The following is a 12,826-nucleotide window of genomic DNA, read 5'->3' on the forward strand; positions in this document are numbered from 1 at the left end:
ATGTGTTTTCTGATTCAGACAGAACAATCCATTGTGCACCAAGTATGATTAACCCATCACTCACCTCAAAATAAATAACAATGGCCGCCACCATGACTCCAATACTCTGCAGGAGGTCTCCGATCACGTGGATGAAGGCCGCCCGGACACTCGTGTTGCTGTGGGGTGGAAGGTGGAGAGGAAGACCCCCAATAGGGCTGTCTCCAATCTTCTCATAGCCGGAGGCGTGGCTGTGTCCATGGAAGGTGGTGGACTGGTGGAGGATGTAGGCCATACTGGGGAGCAGAAGAGAGATTGAGAGTCACAGACTTCTCTTCAGGAGGTGCCCAACATTCTCTTGTGAGCCACAGAAATGAGGGACATTTTTCCAGAACACGAAGAGCTCTGACACATGTGCAACTTCTGTAATTGAACCAATCATTTGTCATAACTTACTTACAGAGTTATTTGATTTAAAAGATGTACGTAATACGTCTACGTCCATTGAGTTCCATCAATAAATAAGGTACAACACCAGCCTGCACACTGCATTGCTCCCAACTGTCCCTCTGTCCTCCTCATTTGTCCCTCTTTCAGGACTTTGTCCCTCTTTCAGGACTTTGTCCCTCTTTCTATGTAAATATACATATTTATCTACTAAAAATGTGTTTGATTGACTCTAAACTTTAAACCCATCCTTTCAATTGATATATTGCTAACTAGCTGATGACCCGGCGTTGCCCGGGAATGTATTTGGCTGCTGTTGGCTCTTCCCACTTTCTCTAACCCTAATACACAAACAGTTAATGTCCAAGTTTTGGAACGTTGGGGTCTTTGGCATGAATAAATTGTATATTCCTATAGAAAGTAAACAAATCAGATTGGCTGTTTGTGGCTCCGCACCTCTCCAGTATTTGAACCCCAGTCACCCAATGACCAAATGTAACAGGATTGAGGAATCTGTATTTAACAGGGTAAAAATGGCAGCAATTTAAATATTCCCCTTAAAAATCAACAGGTGACTTTTGATTGGCTATTATAGGCTCCACCCACTTCCCTGAATATTAATCCCAGTCACCCAGTGACCATCTGGGCAAAGTTTGAGAACCCTGCCATTACCAGTGTAAGAATAGCTGCAGTTTATATTTTCCCATGTAAAAGTTAGGTTTTGCTTCGCCCACTATTTCTAACCTCGACTTACAGTCACTCAATGACCAAGTTTATGAGCTTTGGGGTCCTTGGCATCAATAAGTTGCATTTTACCACAATAATTTGTATTTTACCACAGCAACAAACAGCCAATTAAACAAATCTAATTGGCTGTTTGTTGCCCGCCTGCCCCCTTTTCAAAATTTAAACCCCAGTCTCCCAGTGATTGACAGTAGCAGATTTGAGGCCTCTGCCTTTAACCGCGTAAGAATGGCAGCAATGTAAATATTTCAAATGAAAATCAATAGGTGGATTTTTATTGGCTTTTGTAAGCTCCACCCACTTTCCTGAATATTAATCCCAGTCACCCGTGACCATCTGTGTCAAGTTTGGGAACCCTGCCATTAACAGTGTAAGAATGGCTGCAGTATACATTTTCCTTTGTAAAAAATTTAGTTGTTTTATCCGCCCACTTTTTCAAACCTTGACACACATCATCCAGGTATAACCAAGTTTTTTGAGCTTTGTGGTCCTTGGCATCAACAATTTAAATGTTCCCACTGAAATGAAACAAATATAATTGGCTGTTTGTGGCTCCACCCCCTTTTCAGAATGTGTATCCCAGTCACCCAATGACCGACTGTACCAAGTTTGAGGCCTGTGCCATTAAGAGTGTAAGAATAGCAGCAATGTAAATATTCCCCTTGAAAACCAATAAGGGAATTTTGATTGGCTATTGTAGGCTCCACCCACTTTACTGAATATTAATCCCAGTCACCCAGTGGCCAACTGTGTCAAGTTTGAGAACTCTGCCATTAACAGTGTAAGAATGGCTGCAGTTTATATATTTCCATGTAAAAAATGTAGTTGTTGGCTCCACCCACTTTTTCTAACCTTGACATACAGTCACTCAATGACCAAGTTTGAGCTTTGGGGTTCCTTGGCATCAATACTTTACATTTAACCATTAAAATTAAACAAATCTGAGTGTTTGTGGCCCCGCCCCCTTTTCAGAATTTTAACCCCAGTCTCCCAGTGACTGACTGTACCAGATTTGAGGCCTCTGGCATTAAGAGCGTAAGAATGGCAGCAATGTAAATATTCCCCTTGAAAATCAATAGGGGAATTTTGATTGGCTGTTGTAGGCTCCACCCACTTTCCTGAAAATTAATCCCAGTCACTCAGTGACCAACTGTGTGAAGTTTGAGAGCCCTGCCATTAACAGTGTAAAAATGGCTGCCGTTTATATTTTCCCCGTGAAATTTGTTTTTGACTCCGTCCACTTTTTCTAACCTTGACACACTCAATGACCAAGTTTGTGAGCTTTGGGGTCCTTGGTGTCAATAATTTGTATATTTGCATAGAAATTAAACAAATCTGATTGGCTGTTTGTGGCTCCGCCCTATATCCCTATATCCAGAATTTGAACCCCTGTCACCCAGTGACCCACTGTACCAGGTTTGAGGCTTCTGCCATTAAAAGTATAGGATTGGAAGCAATGTAAATATTCCTCTTGAAAATCAATAGGTGAATTTTGATTGGCTGTTAAAAACAAGGAACACCAAGAGCCCCACTAGTGTAATATGTACTGGTAAATGGTTACTAGATAGAGTAAATATTAATACTCACAAACCAGGGTTACCATTAGGCAACCACTGTAAAGGCAGGTGGGGAGATTTTCCTGACCCCACTCAGGAATAAGAAGTCGCTCTCTGTAGATGAGAAAAAGGGGGTTCAACCCTCCACCCAGGGTGGCCTCAATATTATGCAGGAGAACAGAGGCGCCAAAAGGATAAAAGGAAGCTAAATAAGCTTAAAAACCAAATTCTTGGTAATTAGAGGAGGTAGTGGTGGACTTATCTCCTACGACTGTAGTAAAGACAGTCAATATAGAGGTGCCAGGCTCTTCTACTGACCACATATGCTATTGCTCCATTGTTATTGCCTGATGAAGCGGGATCAAACCTGCGAAACGCGTTGCATATTTGGGGTTCATAAATAAAATATATTGACTGTCTTTACTACAGTCGTTGTGTGTCTACTTGGAGGAGGTAAGTCCACCACTACCTCCTCTATTTACCAAGAATTTGGTTTTAAAGCTCATTTAGCTTCCTTTTATCCTTTTGGCGCCTCTGTTCTCCTGCATAATTTGATTGGCTGTTGAAGGCTCCACCCATTTTCTTGAATATTAATCCCATTCACCAAGTGAGCAACTGGGCAATGTTTGAGATCCCTGCCATTAAGAGTGTAAGAATGGCTGCAGTTTATATTTTCCCTGTGAAATTTGTTTTTGAATCCACCCACTTTTTGTAACCTCGACACACAGTCACTCAATGACCAAGTTTATAAGCCTTCGCGTTCCTGGCATTAAAAATGTAAGAATGGAAGCAGTTTATCCAGCAAAGAAATCTGATTGGCTGTTTGTGGCTCCGCCCCTTTAGTGAATTTGAACCCCAGTCACCCAATGACTGACTGTAGCAAGTTTGAAGTCTCTGCCATTAACAGTGTAAGAATGGCAGCAGTTTAAATATTCCCCTTGAAAATCAATAGGTGAATTTTGATTGGCTGTTGTAGGCTCCACCCACTTTCCCAAATGTTAATCCCATTCACTCAGTGACCAACTGTGCAAAGTTTGAGACCCCTGCCGTTAAGAATGGCAGCAGTTAACATTTTCCCTTTGAAAATTAGTGGCTGAAATTTGATTGGCTGTTTTATGCTCCACCCACTTTTCCTGAATTTGTAACTTTGGTCACCAAGTGACCAAATGTGGCAAGTGTGGGGACTCTGGCTTGATTACTGTGAGAACGGCAGCCTTTTACATTTTTCCCATTGACTTGAATGAGTGAAATCTGATTTGCTGTTTGTAGCTCCGCCCAGGTGTGCAGGGGGGAGCGCGAGACCCCCAGAACATATCATCCCAGGTAGTGAGGGATCTGTATACCAAGTTTCATTCAAATCGGTCAAGGCGTTTTCGAGTGATCGTGGCACATACATACATACATACATACATACATACAGGGGTCGAGTCCTGCGTGGACGCGGGTGTACAGCGTCCACCCACTTTTTCTTCAGCGTGGACGCCGTCCACCCTGGCTTGTGTGGAGGGGAGCAGAGCAGAGAAGGAGAGCTATCGGGACAGCGGGGATGGGCGGACATCTCCCCCCCCATCCCTCACCTTCGTGCTCCCCTTCCTTCCTCTCCCCTCAAGTGTTTTGAAGTGTCAGGCCCGGCGGCGAAAGTGGGCGGAGACTTTCCGCCCATCCCCGCTGTCCCCATAGCTCTCCTTCTCTGCGCTGCTCCCCTCCTGCTGGGGGCACACCTGGCTACCTGGGCACATATACCCCTGCCTACATATACTGGGTACATATACCCCCTGCCTACATATACTGGGCATATATACCCCTAGCTACATATACTGGGCACATATACCCCCTGCCTACATATACTGGGCACATATACCCCTGGCTACATATACTGGGGACACATACCCCATGGCTACATATACTGGGGACATATACCCCTGGCTACATATACTGGGGACATATACCCCTGACTACATATACTGGGCACATATACCCCTGCCTACATATACTGGGCACATATACCCCCTGCCTACATATACTGGGCACATATACCCCCTGCCTACATATACTGGGCACATATACCCCTGCCTACATATACTGGGCACATATACCCCCTGCCTACATATACTGGGCACATATACCCCCTGCCTACATATACTGGGCACATATACCCCCTGCCTACATATACTGGGCACATATACCCCCTGCCTACATATACTGGGCACATATACCCCCTGCCTACATTTACTGGGTTATACCCCTGGCTACATATACTGGGCACATATACCCCTGCCTACATATACTGGGCACATATACCCCCTGCCTACATATACTGGGCACATATACCCCCTGCCTACATATACTGGGCACATATACCCCCTGCCTACATTTACTGGGTTATACCCCTGGCTACATATACTGGGCACATATACCCCTGGCTACATATACTGGGGACATATACCCCTGCCTACATATACTGGGCACATATCCTACTGGCTTCATATACTGGGCACATATACCTCTGTCTATATATACTGGGCACATATCCCACTGGCTCTATATACTGGGCACATATCCCACTGGCTATATATACTGGGCACATATACCCCTGCCTATATATACTGGGCACATTTACCCCTGCCTGTATATACTGGGCACATATACCCCTGACTACATATACTGGGCACATATACCCCCTGCCTACATATACTGGGCACATATACCCCTGCCTACATATACTGGGCACATATCCTACTGGCTTCATATACTGGGCACATATACCTCTGTCTATATATACTGGGCACATATCCCACTGGCTCTATATACTGGGCACATATCCCACTGGCTATATATACTGGGCACATATACCCCTGCCTATATATACTGGGCACATTTACCCCTGCCTATATATACTGGGCACATATACCCCTGACTACATATACTGGGGACATATCCCACTGGCTACATATACTGGGCACATGTACCTCTGCCTATATATACTGGGCACATATCCCACTGGCTATATATACTGGGCACATATCCCACTGGCTATATATACTAGGCACATATACCCCTGCCTATATATACTGGGCACATATACCCCTGGCTACATATACTGGGCACATATACCCCTACCTACATATACTGGGCATATATACCCCTGGCTACATATACTTGGGACATATACCCCTGCCTACATATACTGGGGACATATACCCCTGCCTACATATACTGGGGACATATCCCACTGGCTACATATACTGGGCACATATACCCCTGGCTACATATACTAGGCAACTATACCTCTGGCTACATATACTGGGCACATATACCCCTGGCTACATATACTAGGCAACTATACCTCTGGCTACATATACTGGGCACATATACCCCTGGCTACATATACTGGGCACATATACCCCTACCTACATATACTGGGCATATATACCCCTGGCTACATATACTGGGGACATATACCCCTGCCTACATATACTGGGGACATATACCCCTGCCTACATATACTGGGGACATATCCCACTGGCTACATATACTGGGCACATATACCCCTGGCTACATATACTAGGCAACTATACCTCTGGCTACATATACTGGGCACATATACCCCTGGCTACATATACTAGGCAACTATACCTCTGGCTACATATACTGGGCACATATACCCCTGGCTACATATACTGGGCACATATACCCCTACCTACATATACTGGGCATATATACCCCTGGCTACATATACTGGGGACATATACCCCTGCCTACATATACTGGGGACATATACCCCTGCCTACATATACTGGGGACATATCCCACTGGCTACATATACTGGGCACATATACCCCTGGCTACATATACTAGGCAACTATACCTCTGGCTACATATACTGGGCACATATACCCCTGGCTACATATACTAGGCAACTTTACCTCTGGCTACATATACTGGGGACTACTATACTCATGGCTACTTATACTGGGGAACCCTATAGACCTGGCTACCTGGGGTACCTATTTTGGGGGAACTGCTGTCAGATTATCTGCATTTTTGTGGAACCGCTGTTATGTATTTTGGGGAACAGCTGCCAGATTATGTGTACGTTAGGGGAACGGCTGCTGCCAGATTACGTGTATTTTGTGGAACTGCTGCCAGATTGTGTATGTTTAGGGGACCACTACTGCCAGATTATATGTCCTTTGGGTGTTACATGTATTTTGGGTGATCCGCTGCCAGGTTTAGCGTATTTTGGGGAACAGCTGCCAGATTATGTCATGTGTATGTTGGTGGAACTGCTGCTGCCACATTGTCTATTTTGGGGGAACCACTTCCATATTATCTGTATTTTGGAGGAACTTCTACCAGATTATGTGTCTTTTTGGTGAAATGCTGTCAGATTACATCTATTTTTGGGGGATACACTACGGCAGAGCTCAAACTTCCTCGGCAGACCTTTTACATCACTGCTAAGGTCATGTATATTTGGCCCCACCCATGACCATGCCCACGGTGTGCTTGACCACGCCCATTTTTGCCGTGCCGCGCAGGAGTTCTCCAAGTGAGTCCACTCACTTCTTTTCCCAGGACTAGACCCCTGCATACATACATCTGATTTTATATATATAGATTTGCAGATGTGTTTTCTCCAAAAGCAGCAGATGATGAGTTACCCCCTCATAGGCCTTATGATTGTGCTATGCATCTTCTCTCTGGAAGTACGCCTCCTCGTGGTCGTCTTTACAATCTGATTAGACCAGAAGAGAAGGCCATAATGGAGTATATCCAGGACAATTTACAATAGGGGTTCATCAGAACCTCTTCCTCAACAGCTTGTGCAGGGTTAATTTTTGTAGAGGAAAAAAGATGGTGGTTTAAGACCTTGTATTGATTACAGGGGGTTGAATAAGGTTACTGTAAAAAATCATTATCCACTGCCTTTGATTGATGATTTGTTTTCACAGGTCGTGGGTGCTAAAATCTTCTCTAAGTTGGACCTTAGAGGTGCTTATAACCTTATTCGCATCAGAGAGAATGATGAATGGAAGACTGCCTTTAATACTAAAGATGGTCACTATGAGTATTTGGTTATGCCTTTTAGGCTGTGTAATGCCCCTGCGGTGTTTCAGCTCTTTGCTAATGATATTTTTCGTGAGTTCCTTGGAAAATTTATGGTTGTTTATCTTGATGATATATTGATCTTTTCTTCTTCCTGTGTGCTAATAAATGTATCTCTGAGGTAAAACAAGTCACATTTCTGGGTTATGTGATATCTGATACTGGTCTGACCATGGATCAGGAAAAAGTCAAGGCGGTCTTAGAATGGCCTCAGCCTAACAGTCTTAAAGGGAACCAGAGATGAACGATTCACACAAAATAAACATATCAGTTGATAGCTTGTAAAGAATAAATGCTCTACCCGATAATTTTGCCACTCTGGTGTGACTTTTTGAGTGCTTTTTATCCATTATTGCTCCAGGAAATATCCAATATGGCCGCCGGCTCATATACCTTCTGCTTCCAGGTTATGAGGTGTTCTGGATGTGCTGTCTAGAGACTATAGACAAGCAGGGCTGCTGCTGCAGCATTTCATCTGTGTGCTTTCAACTTCATATTCTGGTATGCTGTGTGGCTGCCTGTAGGAAGTGTCTCTCATAGTAATGAAACTGCATACAGTAGATAATAATGATGACTGGCTGCACAGACAGAGCACACAGATCACACAGCCACACTTGTCTGTTTCAGAGATTTTTCCTGCAGCAGCAACCCCTCCAATGTCATCAGAGCTCTCAGTATGTAAAGCAGGAAATCTGAGCCAGGAGGGGGAAGGCTTGGGCTTGAAAACACTCCACAGAAGAGTGACTCAGCTATAATGATTCCAGGTCAAACCTCGACTGACTCAGTCAGGGTCCAGGGATTCTTATCACACAGATTATTAAGCAGAGAAGAATAAAACTAAAAGCAGGGTAGGTGTTTACTGTCATGTTCCCACTGATAAATGTAATAAAATACATGAGGGTGCTTCCTCTCTGGTTCTCTTTAAACCTTTACAACGTTTTTTGGGTTTTGCTAATTTTTACATGAAATGCATTAGTAATTTCTGTGCTAAAAGTCGCTCCTCTGACGGATCTCACAAAAAAAAGGGCAGATCCTTCCGGTTGGAGCTCTAAGGATGTTACGGCTTTTGAAGAGTTAAAACAGGCTTTTGTTCTGCCCCAGTTCTGGTTCATCGTGACATTCAAAAGTTTTTCATTATAGAGGTAGATGCATCTGTGGTGGGAGTTGGGGCAGTCCTGTCTCAGCTTTCTGGCAGTCCCGAGCAGCTACATCCTTGTGCATTTTTCTCTCGGAAGTTTTCTCCCTCAGAAAGAGATGATGACATTGGGAACACAGAGTTATTAGCCTTCAAATTGGCTCTAGAAGAATGGAGACATTGGTTGGAAGGAGCAGAGAATCCTGTGACAATTTATACCGATCATAAGAACCTTGAATACATTGAAAATGCCAACTGATTAAATTCTCGACAAGCCCGTTGGGCATTGTTCTTCTCCAGGTTCAATTTTTGTATCACTTATAAACCTGGCTCAAAAAACATCAAGGCTAATGCTTTTTCGAGATGTTTTGAGAAAGAAAATGTCAACATGGATCCTGTACCTATAATTCCTATCTTATCTCTGCTTGTAAATTGTCTCCTGACCTTTCCAACCAGTTGCTCAAAATTCAAAAACAGGCACCTCGGGATAAACGGCCTGAGAAGTTGTTTATTCCTTGTGACCTTCGAGAAATAGTCTTTACACAATTTCATGAGTGTAAATCTGCCGGTCATCCCGGGGTTAAAAGGACATCTAAGGGATGTTTGGTGGCCCTCTCTCAGTAAGGATGTTGATGCTTTTGTTAAATCATGTTCTGTTTGTGCCCGAAGTAAGGTTGCACGTGTTGCACCTCAAGGTACTCTGTTACCCTTACCCATTCCTGAGAAACCCTGGTCACACATATCCATGGATTTTGTGGTTGATCTTCCAGTTTCCCATGGTAAAACTGTCATTTGGGTAGTGGTGGACAGGTTTAGTAAGATGACTCATTTTGAACCTCTTCCTAAACTCCCATCGGCTAAGGTATTAGCCCAGATTTTAGTTGAGAATATTTTTAAAATCCATGGTATTCCTGAAAACATTGCATCTGATAGGGGGGTGCAATTTGTTTCTCAGTGTTGACGTGCTTTTTGTAACAAATTAGGAGTTTCGTTGTCATTTTCCTCTGGTTTTCATCCTGAGTCCAATGGACAAACTGAAAGGATGAATCAGTCTTTGGAACAATTTTTGAGATGTTTTGTTTCAGATTGACAAGAGGAATGGGTTCAGTTTTTGCCTTTTGTTGAGTTTGCTATGAACAATCAGATTAATAGTTCTACAAAGATGTCTCTTTTCAGATCATTTATGGTTCTAACCGTAAGTTTAATGCACTTTCTGGTATTTCCAATCTTCCTGAGCTTGAGGAATGGTCCTCAAGATGTAATCAAATCTGGAAACAAGTGCAGAATAACATTAGGAATGCTGTAAATACCCAGAAATTGTTCTCTGATATGCACCGAACTGTTGAGGATGAATTCATGCCTGGGGATTTGGTATGGATCTCAACCCGTTACATTCCATTACGCCAGACTTCTGCTAAGCTAGGACCCAGGTTTATTGCTCCATATCCAGTGGTGGAGGGTTACTTATCGAGTCAAATTGCCCAAATCCATTACAGGGGTTAACTACTTTCATGTTTCCCGGCAAAAAGGAAAATGAAGGCACTGAGCTTGCAAAAGATATACCTTTAATCCACGGTGGGAAGACACATCAGGGTATACAGTGGGGGTGAGGGAGGCCTCCCTCACCCCCACTGTATACCCTGATGTGTCTTCCCACCGTGGATTAAAGGAATATCTTTTGCAAGCTCAGTGCCTTCATTTTCCTTTTTGCCATATCACAGTGCTTTGTTCCGAGGTGCACGTGCATGCTATGAATACAGAATCCGGTGAAGCGGACCTATGCCTTTCTGTTAACATCTAGTGCCAGTCCTTTTTTCCTCACTGCTGTGCTACTTTCATGTTTCTCTTTTGAAATCTACGGTTAATTATAATACTTCAGAGCCACCCCCTCCACCCATGGAAGTCGATGGTGAACAAGAATTTGGTGTGAAGAGAATTCTTGATTCCCGTTTTCTGAGAAATTCATTACAATTCTTAATCGATTGGAAGGGATATGGACCAGAGGAGAGATCTTGGGTAGGGATGATTGGAAAGAGCAAATTCCGTTCCGCCGGAATTCGCGGATTGCGCCAGCACTTCATTCCTTCGCTTTGAAAATTCCGCCGGATTTTTGCGAAATTCCGCAGAATTCCAGATTCCGGCGGAAAAATTAAACTAATCGCAAATGGAACCTTCTTTATGCTAAATGGTAGCCCATAGAACCTATTGGCTGTTCCCTTAGTCCTTTCTCTCTTCCTCCCTTCTTGCCCCCTTCCCTCCTCCTCCGGAGGAGGGTCTTGTCTTCCAGGGAATTGTAGGATTTCAAAAGCCAGCTTACATACATTGGCCGGGAATCGAACCCAGGTCTAGTGCTTGGTAGGCAGCTCTCCTCACCACTATACCACCTTGCTTAGGGAATGAGCTTGCTTAGGGAATTGTAGGATGTCAAAAGCCAACTCACATACATTGGCCAGGAATCTAACCCAGGCCTACCGCTTTATACCATTATACCACCAACACAACACACTACAATTGTGATATACCCAAGAGAAAAATGAGCTCTCTCTCTCTCTCTCTCTCTCTCCCTCTAGGACTTGATGCTATTGAACTGAATTTTCAGCTTAAAACCATCAACGGATATCGGCAGAATTTCACAGGCAATATATGTGGTGATGACGATATGTACAGTAATACGCAGGACATGGCGACTATTTATATATGGTCATGATATTAGAGGTAACTGCCATCTTGTTTGTCTGCTATGTCTCACATGTGTATTCTGCTTTGAAGCGATTGTCATCTGGCTGTACTACATTTGCATCTAAAGCGGACTTCAGTGAATAGAGCTGGGGTTAATCAGACAATGGCAGAAGTGAAGGGTTTTGTTCCACCTTATCTGGAGCTGAAGCTTTGAAGTCATTGACAGCTGAAACATTTACACTTCTGTTGATGAAGGCTGTTAAAGCATTGTGAAGAACTCTAGACTAGCCAGGAAGAGCCTCCTCACCAAACGTTTGACATGTGTGTTAAACACTATTTCATTGTGAGGAAATTAAATTATTGGTGGAGGTGCAAACTATATCCTGTAAATTACATCTATTGGGAGATAGGAAATCTCTGCAATTAGGGACTGTCTACCCAGCCTCTAATTAGGAGATGGCTAATCAGGCCAATAGCAGCCGTATCCTTTCCTTTGATCGGCTAGGAAATACTGTCAACAATGTGTTTGTCACCTGTAACTTGGACTAGGGAAGTCTTTTCATGTATGTGCTAAAATACACTTTTACCTGTGGAAATTAGAGATGGGGAGAGGGGAATTGTCTGGAAAGTTAATTAAAACTAGTTCCTCCCCTTTCCAAGGAAGTTGCAGCCTCCAGGCGTATATCCCAGTATAAAAAGCAGGGCCAGATACCTAAAAATTATCTTCTCCCGAGAGTAGCTCATCGCTAGAGATGATCCCGAGGAAATCGGTAAATCCGTGTCTCTCCACGGTTGGACATTTGCGATGGTAAAAGTTCACTTTACGTTTATTCCATTTTTATTTTTGGCAACTTGTCTTGTGTGTATCTTGTAACTTTTACTTTGTAACTTTTTTATTTTGTTTTTTTGTACATCTTTTGTATATAGTATTTTCTGCATTGTTCCATTTTTTTCTGGAATATTAAATTGTTATTTAATAAGATTGACTTCTGCTGTACTAAACTAACACTCATAGCCTAGAAGAGACTGAAGTGTAACTAAGTCCATGCCTGATTGTATGATTGAGCAACACTACCGTATGAGATTGTAATTGCATTGTGTGTATGGGGCACTTCTGCGCTCGACAGCCGAGTGGGAAGTCTAACAGTATCGTTCGGAATGACTGTTAGTGGTTTTG

General features: G+C 43.3%; 1 protein-coding gene across 1 annotated transcript in view; it reads right to left on the minus strand.

The window, feature by feature from the left end:
* LOC137543658 (proton-coupled zinc antiporter SLC30A2-like) overlaps window positions 1–12,826 on the minus strand; it is a 92,555-nt gene that overhangs the window by 24,075 nt on the left and 55,654 nt on the right. The window contains exon 5 of the mRNA XM_068264784.1: window positions 65–275. Within this exon, the coding sequence (XP_068120885.1) occupies window positions 65–275 (211 nt within the window). The remainder of the gene's footprint in view (window positions 1–64; window positions 276–12,826) is intronic.

This window comes from Hyperolius riggenbachi, unplaced genomic scaffold (genome assembly GCF_040937935.1).
Source record: "Hyperolius riggenbachi isolate aHypRig1 unplaced genomic scaffold, aHypRig1.pri scaffold_143, whole genome shotgun sequence".
NCBI lineage: Eukaryota > Metazoa > Chordata > Amphibia > Anura > Hyperoliidae > Hyperolius > Hyperolius riggenbachi.